This window comes from Stigmatopora argus, chromosome 5 (genome assembly GCF_051989625.1).
Source record: "Stigmatopora argus isolate UIUO_Sarg chromosome 5, RoL_Sarg_1.0, whole genome shotgun sequence".
Classification (NCBI taxonomy): Eukaryota; Metazoa; Chordata; class Actinopteri; order Syngnathiformes; family Syngnathidae; genus Stigmatopora; species Stigmatopora argus.
The window spans coordinates 10,250,608-10,269,661 of NC_135391.1; the positions used below are offsets into that span (position 1 = coordinate 10,250,608).

The 19,054-nt window shown below is 37.6% G+C and overlaps 1 protein-coding gene across 9 annotated transcripts in view; it reads right to left on the reverse strand.

Moving 5' to 3' along the window:
* Positions 1-19,054, reverse strand: part of grid2 (glutamate receptor, ionotropic, delta 2) — a 250,138-nt gene that overhangs the window by 86,323 nt on the left and 144,761 nt on the right. For all 9 annotated transcript variants that reach the window (XR_013300387.1, XR_013300389.1, XR_013300388.1 and 6 more), the window contains 3 exons: positions 8,267-8,320; positions 3,446-3,619; positions 212-373 (listed from right to left, as the gene is read on the reverse strand). Coding sequence is in view for 6 of the 9 variants with exons in the window: in XM_077601423.1 (XP_077457549.1) it covers positions 212-373; positions 3,446-3,619; positions 8,267-8,320 (390 nt within the window). In the remaining 3 variants the exon portion in view is untranslated. The remainder of the gene's footprint in view (positions 1-211; positions 374-3,445; positions 3,620-8,266; positions 8,321-19,054) is intronic.

The following is a 19,054-nucleotide window of genomic DNA, read 5'->3' on the forward strand; positions in this document are numbered from 1 at the left end:
GGACACGTGTTTACTGGCTAGGATTGTGTTCAGGGTTGTCATTCCATGTACTCATTAACTTTTGCTATCACCTAATTAGAGAATTCACCTTGGAATAAAAAAGGGTGGTTAGAGCCAAATCACTGCTGCTTCCATCTAAAATTGGCCAGAGGAAAATACTACATGGCGAGCTGCTTGTTTATCAGACGATATGTCAATGTTAATCACACACCTTTTTGACAGTGTCCAGCATACTTTTCCCCCCTTGCCAGGGTTTGGAGTTTTTCCGGATGCAGCTGAGGCTGGCCATACTGTGCCACTTTCTGTCCTCAAGCTTTCTGTGGAAGGTGTTAGCCAGCAACAGCACCGTATCATAGATGTAGCGGTTGGTAATCTATGGGCACAAGACAAGAAAAACATCGTTCATTTATTAACAGTGAACAAAGTGAATGTTCTTTCATTTTAAAGTCTACTTGTTGTTTCCATTAATTTAGAATCTAGAAAAGCCTATTCCTGCCTGCTTCTCGACTCAATCAAATGCGTTTTCCAACCTAGATTTGTGTCATTTTTTCTGTACAAATATTCAATATCTGTTTCTAGAAATCAACTGTAGAAATGTCATTTACTCCTAGATGAATACGTTCTGTTTGTATGTTGTTCTTGTTTGAGGGGAATTGTTCGAAAAAAAGGACATACACTTGGCCAACTAATGTTGACCTAAAAGTGGGTGTTTTGCAAGCTTCACGTTAGCTTCCCTTTTCATGCAAATCAAGTGTGACTCACTGCCAAGTGCACTGTAGGCATCTGAACTAAACACTGCTGTGTTAAAATGACATTTACCAACCAAAGAATTGTTTTAACTCCAAACACATCCAACCTGGTTCATTCCCCCTGCAGTATGAAGGTACCTTCTTGTAGCAAGGCGGGGGTGATTAAGGCATGTGATGGATGACACTGTGATTTACTTGGACTCTCTGCTCCCCCCCAAAAGATAACGAGACAATAACAAAAAGACTGGCGGGCAGCAGCCGCTGCCATTGCACACATGCAGTTGACGTGTGCCATCTCCCATTATTAAGCACAGTTATTTCACTGAGGCGCACAAGAGCAACACCACTGCTCATGCATCACATCAAGACTCTGTGCAGGTCTATCTTTAGATGTCGGCATCTACAAATAATCAAAGCTCGAGCACACACAAAAGCCCCAACAATAATGCCCACTGAGCTTCATTTACATTTGCAACCACCCTGCTTTTATAAGTGGAACATGAGTCAGTATTGACTACTTTGTTGTGTGACTTGTTTATATTAATACAGAAGACAAGCTCATTCTATTCAACTAGCTTGATTGCCTGTCATGTTATATGAAATATCTTCAATTTGTACAGACAAACATATCAAATGCGTCTTTGTATGTTTTTAAAATGTGCAGTATAGGGATATATACAGAGATTGTGCTAGGAATTCTGTAGTACCTCATTTTGCCTGTGGTAAAACACATTCCTAATGAGTAGGGCAGTGTCATGATAAAGTGTGACAGAAAGGGGAAAGGCCTTTTTTCCCCTCTTTTATCACAAATTACGCAAATGTCAAACTGTCCCAAACTGGAGAGGTCACGATAAGAAAATTAATGCATAATGAAAAGTTCTAAATAAAAAGCAGCTCAATTATGTCAGTGATGTGGGGAATTTTCTCTTATCTCTTTTTTTTGACAGACAGGCAGATAAGATAAAAGGAAGAAAAAAAGATCAAACTTTCTCCTTCCTTTGGAGAACTCACACTTGTCACATCCTCCAAGCAGTTTTTCTTTTTTCTTCTACAATAAAAAAGGGGGTGGGGAGTGGGGGCTGTCAACAGTGGTGCTGCATTTACACATGCTGTGTTTTATTGTGGGACAAATTGTCCATAGAGACCTTACATCGCCAAAAGGTGAAGCCTGTGGAAAAAAAAACTTTCGGGTCACCTAAACGTAAGCACCAAAGCCACTTTAATCTAAACCATATTCTTATGTTTCCTTTTTAATATTGAGATTCTAATCTTCTCTAATCCATGTAATATTATGCCTTTATTCTAATGATGTTACGACTTTTGTCTCGTAATATCCCAATGTATGACTTCATTCTAAGAATATTACAACTATTTTCGTCATCCTTTTTTCTCGTCTTTGTTTGGACATTTGTTGACTGCATGTTGAGGAAGGTTCTGGCTCTTTGGCAATGGTCACATTTTATTTGCTGCTTCTACTGGAACTTGCATTAACATTGTATGTCGAATATGCTGTCGAACCATCCATGATACATGGGACAAATGTACTTAGGACGTATTGCTAATATGTTCTAGAGTTGGTCTCAGTTTGACATTTGTTGTCTATAAGGTCCCTGGAACTGTAAAACTCATCATTTAAATTTAGCCTTAAACTGACCTTGTTGTATTTTAGTGAACCTTGTAGACTTGCTTTACAATTGCTGAGCTGAGACGACATCCTAGGCACGAGAGATAATATTGTCTAGTTAACAAATTTCCATGTCTCATCAAATGTGATCCCCAGGGCTCTTGTGCATCCACATAAATAAACACCACATATATTTAATTTAATACATTTTTTCCTAGCACGTAAATAAGAGTGCACTCTGTCAGTGTTGCTAGTTTGAACGTAGCTTGATGACTCGCATACCGCCCACACAAGATGATAATTGCATGTATATATTTTGCCTTAGGGACCATATTAAGACGCAGAAGAAAAATGTCACTTTGCTGTATTATGTACATGTAATGTACATGTTAGGATGGAGGACAGACAACTTTACATCAAATAAGAAAAAAGGCAGAAAGGGAAGACACCAAATAGGCCAAATTAGCCAACTTGAAATCATCAAGAAATGAAATACAGCTTTTGTAAAAGTCCAACCCAGGACATTTTGTGCTCTCTAATTTGCTGGTAGTACTAATTTTAAAAACTTTTATGATCATCTGCAAATGTAATTTGTATTTATTAGGTTATAAAAACATTTTTTCTTTATTAGTATTGTTATTTTTTATTTTATTTAAATTTACTAGTCCTGTTCAACAGTTCAGACACTAAGAATGGTAAATTTCTAAAACTGGAAAAGGAGTCCTAAACTGAACTGTGTTTTATTATATTTATTATTATGTCATCAAGATAGCACACTTCTGTACTTTATGTTGTTACAACATGTACACAGCTATCCATATTCTATCTAAAACCAAGTGTTAAAAAAATTTTTCACACACAAATATATTTAAAAAGAGCGGTCAGACCTAAAGTAATACAAATTGTGTTTCCAAGTGTTATTAAGTGCCTGGTTCACATGTTTATTGGGAAGAGAACTGATCACAGAGAGGGGAAACGGTAAAATTATAAATTATACAAAATAGATCCACAGAATTGCTTGTTTTCTTTAATCAAAAATCACAGTCAGGGATTTGGTTTTACATGCACTCACCTCCAGCTGCTGAGCTTTAACGTTCTTAGGGTCACAGAGGGACGTATTGATCCGGTGGTTGTGCTTGACACAACGCTGAGTTGTGTTCTGTGGCATGGGGAAGGTCTGACGTATCAATGTCAGGCGACCGACTGACTTCATAACCAAATCTTGCAGGTCGTAATCAGAGATCTCCTGAGAGGTCGCAAAATAAAGAGGATACATTAAAAACAATTTACCCTAAGATGTGCCAAATGTAAACCATTGTGTATGTAATGATGTAACATAATGATTGCCCTTGTTTCAGAAATTTCTTCGCTCCCTGTATTCCTATTTTGTAATCCAGAAGAAGAGGCCAACTATTTGGGGATTTTTACCACGTTTAACTCCCAGGCTCTGCCAAATGGACTCCTCAATTGTACTGTTTTGAAATTTGAGAGGACAAGGCATACACACAAGGTTAAACGTGCTCAAGATTGAATTATTTCACTACTTTGGTGAGGTAAGAATATCAATTTGTTTGGTTCACACCCATGCCAATTTGATTTCTCTAACGTGGCTTTCGCACTGTCAAGTGTGCTCTTATCTACCGATTGCACCGCATAATGGAATACATTTTACTAGAGTACACCCAGCTGACTTTACAAAAGCATATCACTGGGGCACCTAAATTGTATGTTACTCCCACTAGCCTTCACTGATAACACCCAATGTAGACCGCAAACAATACAGCAGCTTGAAATAGATTATACTGAGATCATTGAAGATAAATGTGTATGATTCTAGTATACTTTATACAAGTGGTAAGTTTGATCCTAATAACAGACTCCATACTAATTGTATATGTTTATTTCTTCAAAGTCTTGATAACTAACACACGACTATAGAATGTTAAACACTGTATTTTATCAAACATAATGCAAATATGGACTCAAATGTGCAAAACCTGTTACTGGTGATAAAAAGAACCGAAAAAAAAGAAAATGGCACATGATCATACAATATCCTGTAAAAAAATTCCCCAAAAACTAACTGTCTGCAACAAACTGAGATGTTTTTTTTGTCAAACTAGATTAGATTAACATTCAATCATACCGCTGAAATAACTCAATAAATTATTCAATGCATTAATATATAAATCATTACATCCAATTATGATGTGCCAATCCATTCACAAAACATTTCTGAGAAACTTGGAGTAACCTCAGAAGCCAGTCAGATCATTGGTCGTTGACTCCATAAACCCTACAATCCTAATCTCTCTGATGAATCCATGGAGCTAACCTCTTTTTCCAGAGAGAGAACCTCTTTTTCTTCTGGCTTTTTATTTGAAAACATCCCTCAACCCTTATTATACTCTGGCCTCTCCACACAGCCTCTTCACCTCTCCCGTCGGAACATTAAATCCCTCTTTCTTGAGCAATGAAAACTATTCATTTTTTTTAAACCTTTTTCATGGCCTACCATTTTACCACTCACACTACCAAATTCACCCCATTCTATAGTGAAAGCCCCACACAGTTTTTAAACCTTTGCAATAATGTATGATTTTGCTACTTCATTGTGAACATAATTATAGGATTCTTTTAGACATAATTGACTCTCACAACGGTCAGTTAATTTGAAAAATTATCTAGAGTACAACACAAATTGAATATATCATTGGTTGTGAAAATGTAGTTCTAATACTAATTTTGTGGTCATCCCGTGTGGGATTAAGCGGAATGGAAAGTGAATGAATGGTACAGGGCAATTAAAAAAAAGATTAGGTTGCATATATTTTGTACTGCATACCGCACAGAAACAGAACACACACCTGCAGACATGGTAGGCAAGATGTCAGAATGAAAGCGTAGACATCGAATAAGACCCTATACTATCAATGACAGCATATGATTTGAGAACACCTTTTTCTGGGGAGGTACATGCAACATTTGTCTGTCAATGTTCATAGACTGAACTCATCTCGGCAAATGCACAGGGCACATCTAAACAACCATTTATGTGCACATTCATAGTGTAGGATACTTATGTGCTATGAGCTTGCAAATGAAGATGAAAAGAACAAAGGCTATAAGCGGAAACCTGGAAGAGTTCAGATGAAAGGAAAAGGGGATATGTAAGCTTGAATGTCGGCACAAGTCAGAGACTGAATGCGTGAGTGTGTGAGTGCATTCCTGTGTGTCGTTTGGCATAAATGTTACCTTCAGAGCAGTGAATCAGAGGTGTCGTAATCACAGTGTTCGTGACGTCAATGACGTCCGTTAACAAGCTAAGTTTGAAAGTACACACGCAACTGTAGCATCGTATGAGTAATACATTATGCATCCAGAGAAAGGTTAGTTTATTCTCCTAATTCCATCTAGATCTGCTCCCTTTTACTCTTAAAACACCAACTCCCTTTACTTTGTACATGTCCTCATACCCGACGGAAATGCACCTCAATAGTCATCGACCTCTCCTCCAGCGAGTCATACGCAAACAGTCCAGAATCGACCCCTCCACACAACGTGCACACAAGGCTGTTGTGAAAATGCTACCTATTAGACGCCAAACAAACAAGTGCCTTGCAGCCCTCAACAGAGCAGTCAAATAGTGGCAATATTCCCTTCAGCAGAATTGGTGTCGGTACAATCGTGTGCTACTAAAATCGGCCAAAACTCTCTAGTATCAATACATTTCCTCACCTAATATCGTGACCAAAATGCTGAAAACAGTTCACAATGGAACCTAAAACCACAGAACTATGATACACACTATGCTACCGTCAACTTCAACACTCAAATTAAACACTGAACTTTGTTTCTTCCTGTAGAAAAGTTTTTTTTTCGCCATGCTCTCATCCAACCTTAAGGAAAAAGAAAAAATAGATAAATAAATAAATAAATAAGGAGTGTGTGTGCTTTATCGGTGCTCCTTCTCATCCTCGCTCTTAGCAGAACGAAGGCGATGAGGAAGGGCAGGGTAATCAATTATAAAGAGTGAACTGTGCCTCAGTGGGACGTCTAACTGCTGGCTGTAGATAAAGCAAAGTTATGACAACCATAGACTATCCCCTCATCCATAGTAAAGCACAAGGAGGCAGCACAAGCTCACTCCCATAGTCATTCTCACAAGTACAAGAGAATAGTAGAGCCTTCATCCACTTAAAAAGTCTGTTTGAATATAAAGCCCTCACAGATCCTGTTATGGAGTTGTTGTGTATGAGAACATTCAAAATTTCCTGACAGCTTTGTGACAGACAGAATCAGGACATTGTGTAGGGGGATTCTTCGTGCAGTCGTGGGAAAATGCTGTCTGCTATTTTGTCAGTTAAAGCAGAAATATGTAAAAGTTGTTCATTAAAGTAATTGCTTCCCAATTATTCTGATGGTTCACAATCATGCATTAATGACATTTACATCATTCTTTTGCACCACTCCCACCTGAGTACTGCTTGCTTTACCCTATGCTAATCCTAAAGTGTTGTATATTAAAACACAAATAATTTCGCAAGTGCTATTGCATTAAGCATGAACATTCAATAACTTAAATTGTTTCTTTTCCAAACAGTCAAGTAAAAAATATCTTAAAAGTTAGGTTTATAAATAATTCCCTACCAAGTCAGCTATATGTGGATTTATTTATTTATTTTAAAATGAATATTAATTTTCATGGTTATTATCATATTTATTGGTTTAATTGTTTTCATTCCAACAAAAATGGTGGTTCATAGAGTTTATGCCCAGGCTAGTCAAAGACAGTGGGCGGTTTTGTCATGATGTTGCGCAAGAATATTAAACGGCAGACTATATTATGTTCCATATGGATAACCATAGGGTTATCCCGAGGGCATGGTGGAAGAGTGGTTAGCAACAGTTCTGAAATTGAAGATTCAGTCTCCGGTGGGTTGCGAACTTCCTGTACGGAGTTTGCATGGTCGCCCTGTGCCTGTGTGAGCTTTTTGTTCCTTCCACATCACAAAAACACGCATTGCTAGTCTGGTAGAACACCCGAGGTATGAGGGTGAGGTTGAGTGGTTGTTCGTCTCCGTGTGACCTGCGGTTGGCTGGCAACCAATTCAGGTTGTCCCCTGCCTACTGCCCACAATCGGATGGGATAGGCTCCAGGATGCCCGCGACTCTTTTGAGGGTAAGCGGCACCGAAAATGAATGAATTAATGACACGGGAGCTAGGAGTGGGATTTCTGTAAAAACGGCTTTATGCACTGCAAACATAAGGGATTTAGAAACACACATTGCAGCACAGCAGTCGTTTTTTTCCAAAACCAAAGTCCCAAGGTAAGGTTTGGGACTATTTCTTTCTATCAAATAAGTTACCTCCTTCCTAAAACAAGAATCCTTTTACGTACGGATATTTTAAGTGTAAAATCACATTCCTACTTCCAGAAGAATACCGGCAGTCTACTTGTATGATAAAGATCGTTACTCAGTGGTCTTCTAGTCCTCTGATTTCTCTTCCGAGTGTCATTAATATTTAACTCAATCTTCTAATTTTTAATTAGTAAGCTATAGGGGTTTGATTGAGGTCACGAGTAAGAATTGTTCTGCTTAAAAAAGCTTCAGTAAATACATTCATATAGTTATTCATAAAATTATTTTATGGCCTAAAAATCTGGTTGCCTATGTAATGTATGCAGTATTTTTACTGCTGCTATCTAGTCAAAGGAACATCCCCATATGACCTAGCAATTTAATGTTTAGTAATGTTAACTCCCGAAATACTTGTCAATGAAGTCATCTTTGAGGCTGAAGTCAGAGTCAGACATGGATAAAGTAGATATGGTATATGGAATAAAATAGCATTACTGAAAACTAATAATTCCTGTCTTAAACTGCTTACCTCATTGATCAGGATCCAGTGACAATCGAACGCCACCAAGTTGGTCTCAACTACCTGCAACACAACAAAACAATTTTTAGCATTAAAACAAACAAAAAACAATATATACAATATATACACTATATATGTATATTTACTCATAAGAGTACTGTTACTTCAAAAATATATAACAGAAGTGAAAGTAGTCATCCAAAAAATATACTCAAGTGCAAGTAAGAACTATGTGGTGAATAGAATACTCAAATAATGAGATAAAATAATGTAACACGCTACTACTCGCCTCTGAAATTAAGTATGTCAGATTAAATAAAACGTCAGATTAAATAAAAGGTAGGTAGTGCGTGTGTTGTGCTTGTCGATGTTGGTGTGCGCTACCATCTCTAATTGGCAGCCTCCTTGACAGATGTTTGCAATTAATGAGAGGAGAGAAAGAGTAGTTTTATGAAAGTGTACTCATGCCTCCTCAGGGATTAAAAGTATTGAGTGGTATAGATACAAATGTGTGCCATTGCTTACATTTCTCACATTGCATCATGGTAGCATGTGGAAAGAACAACCATATTTTACCATATCATATGTTTACTATGATTGTTTGGAGTAGGTATTAGAAAGGTAAATGGTTTACTCCAGCCACACAGTTGATGGTTGATTTCTCAATTTATAAGCGTAATTGTTGACTACCTACATTGATTTACATTAATCTGCGCTAGATTTTCATATTCATGTGGAATACAATCCGTTTCAGTACAAGCACGCTCCACTATTTTTGTCAGTGATAGGTGAGGTTTTCAGTGGTGAGGATCGGTTCCACAGAAAATAACAGGAGACGAAATATAAGAGCATTCGCGTGTAGGTGAGGCTTCACCTTATATTCCCAGAATTCTTGAAACTCTAAGTCATATCCAGTAACCTCTCTCATGTGTGCAACATAAATAAACATAGACCCCATCTTGGAAACATTAAAACTTTTTTCAATATTGCTTGTGCTCAGAGAGAAGAAAAAACAACAACAACAAAAAGGTATCCAACTTCTTCCCTAGCCAGCCCATCTCATCGCCATCCATGCATAATATTTGCTGTTGCAGCAAAACTTATTTTCATTTGGATGGGATCGGTAACCATTGCAGAACTACTTTCTATAAATTCCCCAGTGCATATAACATCATGCAGCCTCCGCTGGAGGAGAAGGATAACAACAAAAAGGGATGGAGGGGATGATGAGGGACTTTGGAGGCAAGGTCCCCACAACAGGGCTCTGGCCATAGAGGATATACAACAAGCAGCACATCCTCTGTGACAACAACTGTGAGACTCAAGGCCTCTGGCTAAATAGGCAGCATGCAAGAGGAAGAAGCTTAGATTCATCAGTTAAACCAGCACCAATGTGTTGTTGATGAGGGACTTCAGAAGCAAGATCCCCACGATAGGGGTTTGACCATAGAGGATAGACAACGAGCAGCACATCCTCCGGAACAACAACTGTGAGAACCAAGGCCTCTGGCCAAATAGGCAGCATGCAAGAGGAAGAAACTTAGATTTGTCAGTTGAAGCATCACCAATGGGTTGTTCCCTGTGCATGTTGCACTGCTGGAAGAAGTAACAACCAAGCTGTAACAGACCTGACATCTTCGATTTTGGAAGTGGAGGAGAGAAGAATTAATATACTCTTACGTGTAAGGACCCCAATTCACGGACAAATGGACAACCAGGAGAGCACTTTGACACATATCCTGGATCACTTTGCAGGCATGATGACCAATACACTGCTGCTCTAAAATGGATGTTTGTAGTATACACACAGTCCAGTACTCTGGTTTTACACTGTGGTGAAAGGCAAAGCAGTTCCTGTCGCTAGGTAAATTTGCCAAGTTTTTTCAAAAATACACATCATTTGCTCATTAAAAGAGTAGCAAAGCATGCCCCTACTAAACACCTTTTGAAACAGGAAACTATGTTAACACACTTACCTTTGAGAAATACATCAAAATGCATCTAAATGTGTATTGGTCGATGATGAGTGTGACGAGAATATCCATCAGTATTCAGCACCATTTTCTTTAAGGTAACTCTCATGAAACAGGTCTCACTTGGATCTTTCCCAGAATGATCTATATAATATATTTGTAGCAGATTTATGGAACAATCCATCCAAAGTGCCAGGTTAAGTAAGTCATGAAATAGACGCGGACGTTGAGCTAAATAGAAGCGAAGGTTGAGCTGAAAAGGCTACAAATGTATTTTGTACTTATGAATAGTTCTGTGAGTTTCCGTGAAACAGTTATGTGTGAATAGCTGCGATCTATACTGGCGCGATGGCTAAAGTCCATTCTGCTATAGTCAATCTTCAGCGATTCCATTGGAATCCACGTTTTAACCTGCCTATAGTTTTAATATTTCCACCAAGGTTGATATATCATCTAAACACTGAAACACTGACACTGCACGAGCAGAATGATTTTGGAGCACAGAATGCAAACTGGACCCAACAAATCCTTTCCAGGTAATCTAAACCGCCATTACTGCACGTTTTTATCTCAGAGTGATGGTTTGAATTCAAGCCTTCAACCCTCTAGTAACACCTACTTCACTCCTTAAAAATAAGACAAAATGAAACATAGTTGTTGCTAGAGTTGTTAATGGGAGTTTGATTCCCTCTTTGAAATCAATCCAAGAGGAAAAAAAATAAAAATCATGTATAATCCTAGTAGGTCTCTCATATGCTGTATAAAATGGTAGTAAAGCAATGGCTGTGAACATCTTGGTGTGTGGTTTAAGAAGGCAGGCAAGACTAAGCAAGGCTATTGAATAATGCACTCCAAATTGAAAATGAGATTAAGTGTAATTTAATGCTGCGGTCTATTTGGAATCAAATATAGCAAATAGCCTGCAGGCCAAACCCTCCAACATCTGCATATCAATGTTTTCCACTTACACACAGAAGCCCAAGTAGAGACGAATACACAACGATATGGCACACAGTCTTCCTCATCAAACTTACCTAAGCATTGGATGACCCAACCTACGCGCCACCTAAACACTGACCATGCACACTAAGTCATCAGTAAATTAGAGCTTTGATGTCGTTTTTCTTTTACTTTTCATCTGATTGTGTACGGGCATATTAATTTTTTGTCGTAATAAATTGATGCATGTTTGATTGACATTTCGAGAGTAGACATTTGGGTCGGCCTTAGCCTAACTGAGGTCAAAAGAGGATGTTAAAATTTTAACGATTTGGTGAACAGGCTAGCTGGAATAAGAAAAGGGAATTGTTAAAGTTTAAAATCATTACGGCATCCAATAAGTTTGCATACTTAAAGTTATTATATTATATTGCATCATTTTAAAAGTGGCAAAATAAGTTACAAGGTGCATCCTCTCCTGAAGAAACTATACTGTCCATTTTCACATGTTCCTAAAAAAAGACATGAGCCTTCGCTCATTGGAATTATTAGACCTGTCAGAAATGGACAAAACCAAATAGGTAACATTTTCTATAAATAGATGTACAAACCGCGATAAAGAATAGTGACCAGTGAATGTGTGGATTATTGTCAATATTTCTGACTGTACATACATTGTAATGTGCCAGGAATGTTGTTAATAAGACATGTCCATACAATAAATCCCCTATTTGCTGAGAAGTTACCCGAGCAACTATTTTACAGAAATATTGTACTTTCCAACTCGGACTATTGGATTTGAGCCATTGCAGGAGAACTACATTATATGGTCTGTATTTCCAGTAAGGCAAATGTTGTTCAGAAAAAAAGTCAGACTTTTGTAATTAAGTAATTTACTCCAAACCAATTGAGCATAGCATGACACCAGGCCCATGTACCCTCTTTGTTGCAGTGAATGACTTAAAATCACAGCCATTATAGTGGCTTTAATTAGTCTGAACCGGCAGGGGTCACACATCAATGACTGAATGGTGTGTGTGAACATGTGTGCAATTTAAGGTGTAAGCGTAGGGGTTTAAGTGTGAGTGAGAGGGCCATGAGACTAGAGAAAAGCTGCTAAACGTCGCTTTGAAGGAGTCTTGCCTTTGCTATCCCATCGACATTATTGATCACCCTCCCATTATCTGGGACAAACCAGCAGCTGAGTGTTTTTCTTTTTTAATTTAATGATTTTGTACTTGTATGATTTTAGCAACCGTTGTTATTTATTAATTTCTTGAACAATCTGGATGGCATGCACTGAGAGTACAGGTCTTTGTGCAAATGTGTTGCTATTGCAAAGAGGAAAATGGGCAACTTGCATGGAAGCCCCACACACCTGACCACACGTATACGGGTAAGTATGCGTCTATAGACTCTTGGCCTTTAGGGTTATCGATTGGTCTGCAGATTAAAGCGACTGGCAAATCCACAGAGAAAAGGGTTGAACACAAAGACAAGCACACGGAGTATAAATATGATAAGATGGATTGTGACATTTGGATATGAACAATCAATGGCAAGACAAATACTAATATAGAAGTGCCTTGATATGCCTAACATAAACAATATTGCGAATTAGGTCAAGTAGACTTACTCAGTAAAGTTTAAACAGGGGGATTTTTGTGTTTCCTAATGAGTCTGTTGGATGTGTTATCGTACATTCAGTAGAATCGGGAGCAACGTGTTTCCACAATTTCTTAAAAACTTAAACCATGTTGTTTTGACATGTGTTAAGATGTCCTTGACTATTCACACCAGTAATTTTTACATTAGTGCAACAATACTTAATTAAATCCACACGTGACCCAAAGAGATTCGGACACTCCATTTAACTCAGGATTGTTCTGTGAGGCAAGTATCGGGATGTTAAATTTTGACTTAAGCCATATTTTGACAAAAGCATGTCATATTGTTAAGACAATTGAAAGTCAATTTTAATCAATGCAATATTTATTTTTGGCATAATATGACTCCTTTAACTTACATTTAACAGCATAATATTACTAAATTACGCACAAAAACGATTTAAGAAGATCCATTGCATGTCAATGATAGACTTTGACTGGCCAAGTACGCCATCCCTTGTAATTTGAATTTACATGAAGTGACCGTCATGGAAATTTAGAGGAGTGTATATTTTTTTTCTGCATTACATTTCTCTATAACATACATGCTGATGTCAAAAACAATGCTATGTTATCTCAGCCTCACAAATTTAAGTGTTTGGCTAAACCCAGTCAAAACTATGAAGCCTTTGATATGTTTATTATGTTTTTTTTTTCTTTTCTGCAAGAGTATGGCTGTCAGATTGCTCGACAATGCATGCTGTCACTCCCCAAAAGCTTTGTGAAGTTTGTGTGCGCTTGACTTGTTTACAAAAGAAAAGCTGCTGTTAAAAAAGGATAACAGCACTGTGACAGAAATGTTATGTGGCGAAAATTCAGGCAAAAGAAACTGTGTCATGCGTCTAGAGTGCTACGGTGCATACAGGACAATAACTCAAGAATACTTGGCTCTGTTTTGTTTGACAATACCTGTAAAAACGTTCCTCTCAGTGTATCTTGCTTACTGCTCACAGTTGGCTTGGATAAGCTCCACCACCCCTAAAACCCTTGTGAGGACAACCATTGTGGAAGTTGAATGAATATAAATTTGTATAGTTTAATTTTATGACTATTTACATTTTAAATTCCCACTGAAAGCATCAAAACTACAAATGAACACACGTTGACCTTTAGTTTGGAACGGGCTACACTGTTATTTCAATAAAAAAATCCAACTGTACTACTGGTTTACTGTTCATTTTGGACCATGATCTGCAGTTACAATTGCATTAGTACAATGTACTAGTCACTACACTCTTTATATATCCACGAATGGTCCAATAATTTCATGCAAAATGGTTTATCCATTTTGATGCAATATCTGATTGACCTAATGCAAGCCAAAGCAAAACAATCATTTTTCCATTATAGTTTTTTTATTGCCTGGCTATAAAATGTCTTTACAACAAGCACAGCTAGCAGAAAACTAACCACTAGACAAGGGGTGGCCAAGTCCGGTCCTCGAGAGCCCCTATCCAGTTTATTTTCCATATCTCCCTCCATAACCACACCTGAATAAAATTATCCACTCATCAGCAAGCTGTCCAGAAGCTTGATACCGATCCAGATTATTTGATTCAGGTGTGTTGGGTGGAGGGAGATGTGGAAAACAGACTGGATAGGGGCTCTCGAGGACCGGACTTGGCCACCCCTGCACGAGACACTAGCGAAAGGTAGCGATAGAACACAGGTGAAATAAACGGATTTAACCTGTGGCCAAGTAATGATGCTGGATGATACAGACAGATGCCACCCGCAGCAATGTCATGGGGGAAAATGACTCCAAAGGTTAGCTACCTATATGTGTCTGGGTGTTTGTTGGCTAGACAGATGAAGATAGATGGGATATGAGGAAAACAATCAAGGATGAACAAACAAGGTCAGCAACTGTGCAAGTGCGTACATTTGTACATGTGTGGAACCGTGGTTTTCGGAGAGTATCACTTGCTCTTCTGATGTTTTGTGAATCTTTGGCAGTGATTGAAAATAACTCAATCCATTGTGCACTCTTGTACATCTATCATCATGGTGACTATATGAAGCCAACAACCATAGGTCAACTGTTGGTGACTTTGCAAACAACTTCATCCTCACCACTGTCAATCAAACGCTCAAGTGGTTCAGCACCCACACCGTACGAAAAGACCTGGCTATGGTCTGCATACAATTTGCTGAAAGCTCTAAACAATAATGACAGACTTTAGCTACTGCCATTCAGATTTGAAAATAATATCATCAGAAAATGCCATTGTGAAACGAGGCATAGTGTAAGAAAAAATACAGAACAGAATGTAAACATTGAAACACAACATTGTGGGGTGGCTATCTGTCAGAATTAATGAACACAAATCATTTCCACGTAACACAAGAGTATCTTTAATAATCTGCAAGGAAATCATTTTCAACTGTGTGTTTTAAGTTGTATTTTACTTTCTTTATTCTGTGTCAGAGGTGTCCTATTCCACAAGGGTCACAGTGAGTGCAAGTTTTTCTTCCAACTGATCCAACACAGGCAGTTCAACCAAACAGGTTTCTTCTAAAACAAGCAGCACCTGATTGCAATCAACTGATTTAACTTTAAGGACACCAGATTGGTGAAAATGCATGAAAATGCTGAAATTAAACCTTTTTCTTTTTTGCTGGTGTACTTTTGGCAAAAATGATGATCATCTAACACAGCTATATTTTACTGCAATTTAGCCCAAAAAAACAACTCAATTCATTGGCCACAAGTTTTTTTGTAACTTGGTCAAAACAGTCCAGTAAAATGCTTGGATCAAAACAACAGAAAAGGGTCCTTACCACGCGCTGGATTCCTTCTATTTATTCAATTTACTCACTTCATGACTTGATCGGACATGATAAAAAATAGATGATTAGAATGGCAGTGTTCGAGTTGTACCAATTTCTTACACAGCACGCATTGACCATTTTCCGATAAAACGATTGAATTTCTTGGGAAAAAAACAACTAAAACGCTGGCTGCCACAGTATTGAAAGTAAATGGAAGAAGAGGTTGTCCATTACAGATGTGAACTTTGCTAACTTCATTATAGATAATTGAAAGAATTATTTGAACATTTTTAGCACTTTTTTTGTTTAATTTACGAAGAAAATGACTCTTGATTGAGGGTAAACAAAATCCAAGAACCACCTATTGTAAAGTGTGAGTTTGACTTAAATGACTAATTAGTGTTAGTACCAGATTAAGCAGTAAGTAAAAATAGGGATAAAGGGGTGGTCAAATGAGTATCACAGTAGGCATGTTTGACGTTGCAGAGAATTACCAGCAAGCACACTAAGCAACTACATTTGGAGCATCTGTTCGGCTCGTCAATTACAAATGTGATCGGGCCTCTTGGGGTGAGCACATATGCTGTTTCCATATAGTAGGACCCACTAGAGCTGAGGCATGGACCACAAAACATTTTAGAGCAAAGAGTGGCCAACTCAATCAGAACCAAGAGCCGTGTGCATGTTGACAAACACAGTATACCACATATAAATAGATAATTGCTGTAATGGTTCGCAGGAATCCCTTTTTGGTACCTAACCTGTTTTAAGGTTTGATTTACAACATGTATATACACTTGGGGAAATACAGAAAAAAAATCTATTGGGTTAAAAGGAACAGATTGTGCACTTTGCATATCCACCTGTCTGGATAGTTTTTCATGGTTCCAATGTTGTCACTGATCTTCCTGTGTGGAATATATATGTATATTTTAACACATGCCAGGGTCACATCATCTTCTCAAAGTACTCCAAATGTTTCCCAAATTCCCCCATGCATTATAGATTGACACTGAATTATAAAATAAAGGCATTCTTCCTCTAATAGGTTTTCTTACTACAGATTGACTGAACTGCCATCAGTGTCCACAATTCACCTTAAAATAATTAAGTTATATGCAATTTTTTGTAATATTGTTTTCATTTATTCATTGTCTTTTCCCTTGTTTTCTCTGGCTGTCCTCTCTTAAAACAATGAAAAAAAAACATTGCCTCCAGGTTTGCATGTCAGACTGTGTAGTGGTTTGACTTTGTGCCCCGAGTGTCCCAAAGTCAAAGTCACCGGGAATAAAGTCCATCTCACGACACCATAATGGGGCAAACCACAGATGAAACTCCAAAGGGAAACTAGACTAAAATGACATTTTGATTCTATAAGCTTCATTTTAATGTTACTAACCCATCCATACTACACAACATTTAAAAAAAATAATTCAGAGTTTAAATTTATTTAAAAAGCTATATTTCAATGCAAGTCGGCCTTGTTGTTTGCGTAGCAACATTTTCAAAGGTAGTGACATGAAACGATGCCTACTGTAGAGTTTTCTGTAGCAATGAACTCAACCGCTTAGCCTTTCCAGTTCAAGCTAATATAAAACAAAAATAATGAAGACTGACCAAGACCCAAGTAAAATGGAATAGAAGATGTTAGCAACATGCGGGTAAAGTTATGATTGATCAAGTTCAATTCAATTGAGTGTCATAAATGTTCAATGATAATAAGAAATATGTAAATGCCCAAAACAGGTTGTGTTAGGCTGCCCGGTGGTTTAGCACTTGCAATCCAGTCTAATAGAGCTTTTTGGTCCAAATCGTAATTGTTTACAGGCACTTTTTAAAGAAAATACATTTAGAAACATTCACCAACTAATTATTTTTTGTCAAGGAAGCACCATTTTTGGCTTGGGTGCATAAGTGCATAGTGTAACAGCAGTTAAGTGTTTTTCCTGAAACAACTCGCCTAATTAGGCGTAACTGACAACATGTAATATTAAAATACTCCTGTTTGGGGAAATAAAATATGCAGACAGGAGCAATGATGTAGTAAAAATAGCTTACATTATTATGCTATTAAAACACCAATCACGTATGTTTTCTTGGCATTTCACTGATTTTATTATTGGCATATTGCTGTTTAAAATAATTTTTTGACGTACTGCGCAAAGGACGTCTCTAGACGAGGCATCTTTAGGACGGAGGATTTGCGGCAACATGATTGTTTACGGAGTAAATGTACGTATACAACTAAAGTGCCACCGAACTGCCTGTTTTTATTTTAATTTGTATTTAGTTTTTGCTTAGCATAATATTTCAACAGTATCATGCTAGCTAGTCTCATTAATTTATTCTGGTCAAAATTGCCCATGATTTCTTGGCAGATTTGATTAAGCAAAAACATGTAGAATGCTATCAACAATAACAATTATATTAACAATAACAATAATCCACGTTAAAGTTCAGTAGTTTTTCCCAATGTACAACATATACCTTTTACAACCTTTAAGGGATTAACACATTTTAAGTTGTAGTGATTTATATAGAAAGACTTGAAGATGTATAAATGAATTATAAATAAGTTGTTAATATAACACATGGTTCAAAATCATAAGTGCAGCAAAAAAATGGTATTTCAACCCATCTGACCTCCAAAACAGATTATTATCTCCTGCCTTTGCAATTATTCGATCCTGTCTTCCATATATTTCCTGCTGAGCCTCCTGGGAAAAAACCCATTTGACTCTGAGCGTTGACCCTATTACACCATCGACAGTCACCACGAGATAACATGACAGTCTGCAAGAAGACTTTAATTTAGATGGAAGCATCTCCCAAAAGAGGGCAGCGATTTTATTAATACAAAATACTGTGTATAGTATATAGTACTTAGTGTGAATATTGTCGTTAGGGAAAAACATAACAAAAAACCAAAGGTTTCTACAACAAAAGTAATAAAAGATGAATCGCTAGAATAAATAAATGGTTAAATTGGACAGCATTATCAAAACAGTAATTTTGTCTTGAGGCAAAAATACTATTATATAAATCTGATAGTGTAGTTACCATATTCATTATTTCATTTTAAGAACCGCTCATTCTCACAAGGGTAAAAGTAGTTGCTCGAGCCTATCCCAGTTGAGTTAGTGGATGAGGCGGGGTGCACCCTGAATTGGTGGCCAGCCAATCGGATGGTACGATGAGACGGACAGCCATGCACGTTTACACTCGTACCTATGGCCAATTTAGAGTGTCCAACAATCCAACAATGCATGTTTTTGGAATGTGGGCTGCATATTTACCATATATAAATATATGAAAAAATAGCGCAAATAGTATATTATAATTAACAAATAGACAGTTCTAACTGATTCAGCCATTTGAAGTCACTTGGTAACCAACATGGATGGTGGGGCAGATCTCACTACATTTGAGACTGCTACATTCTTTGT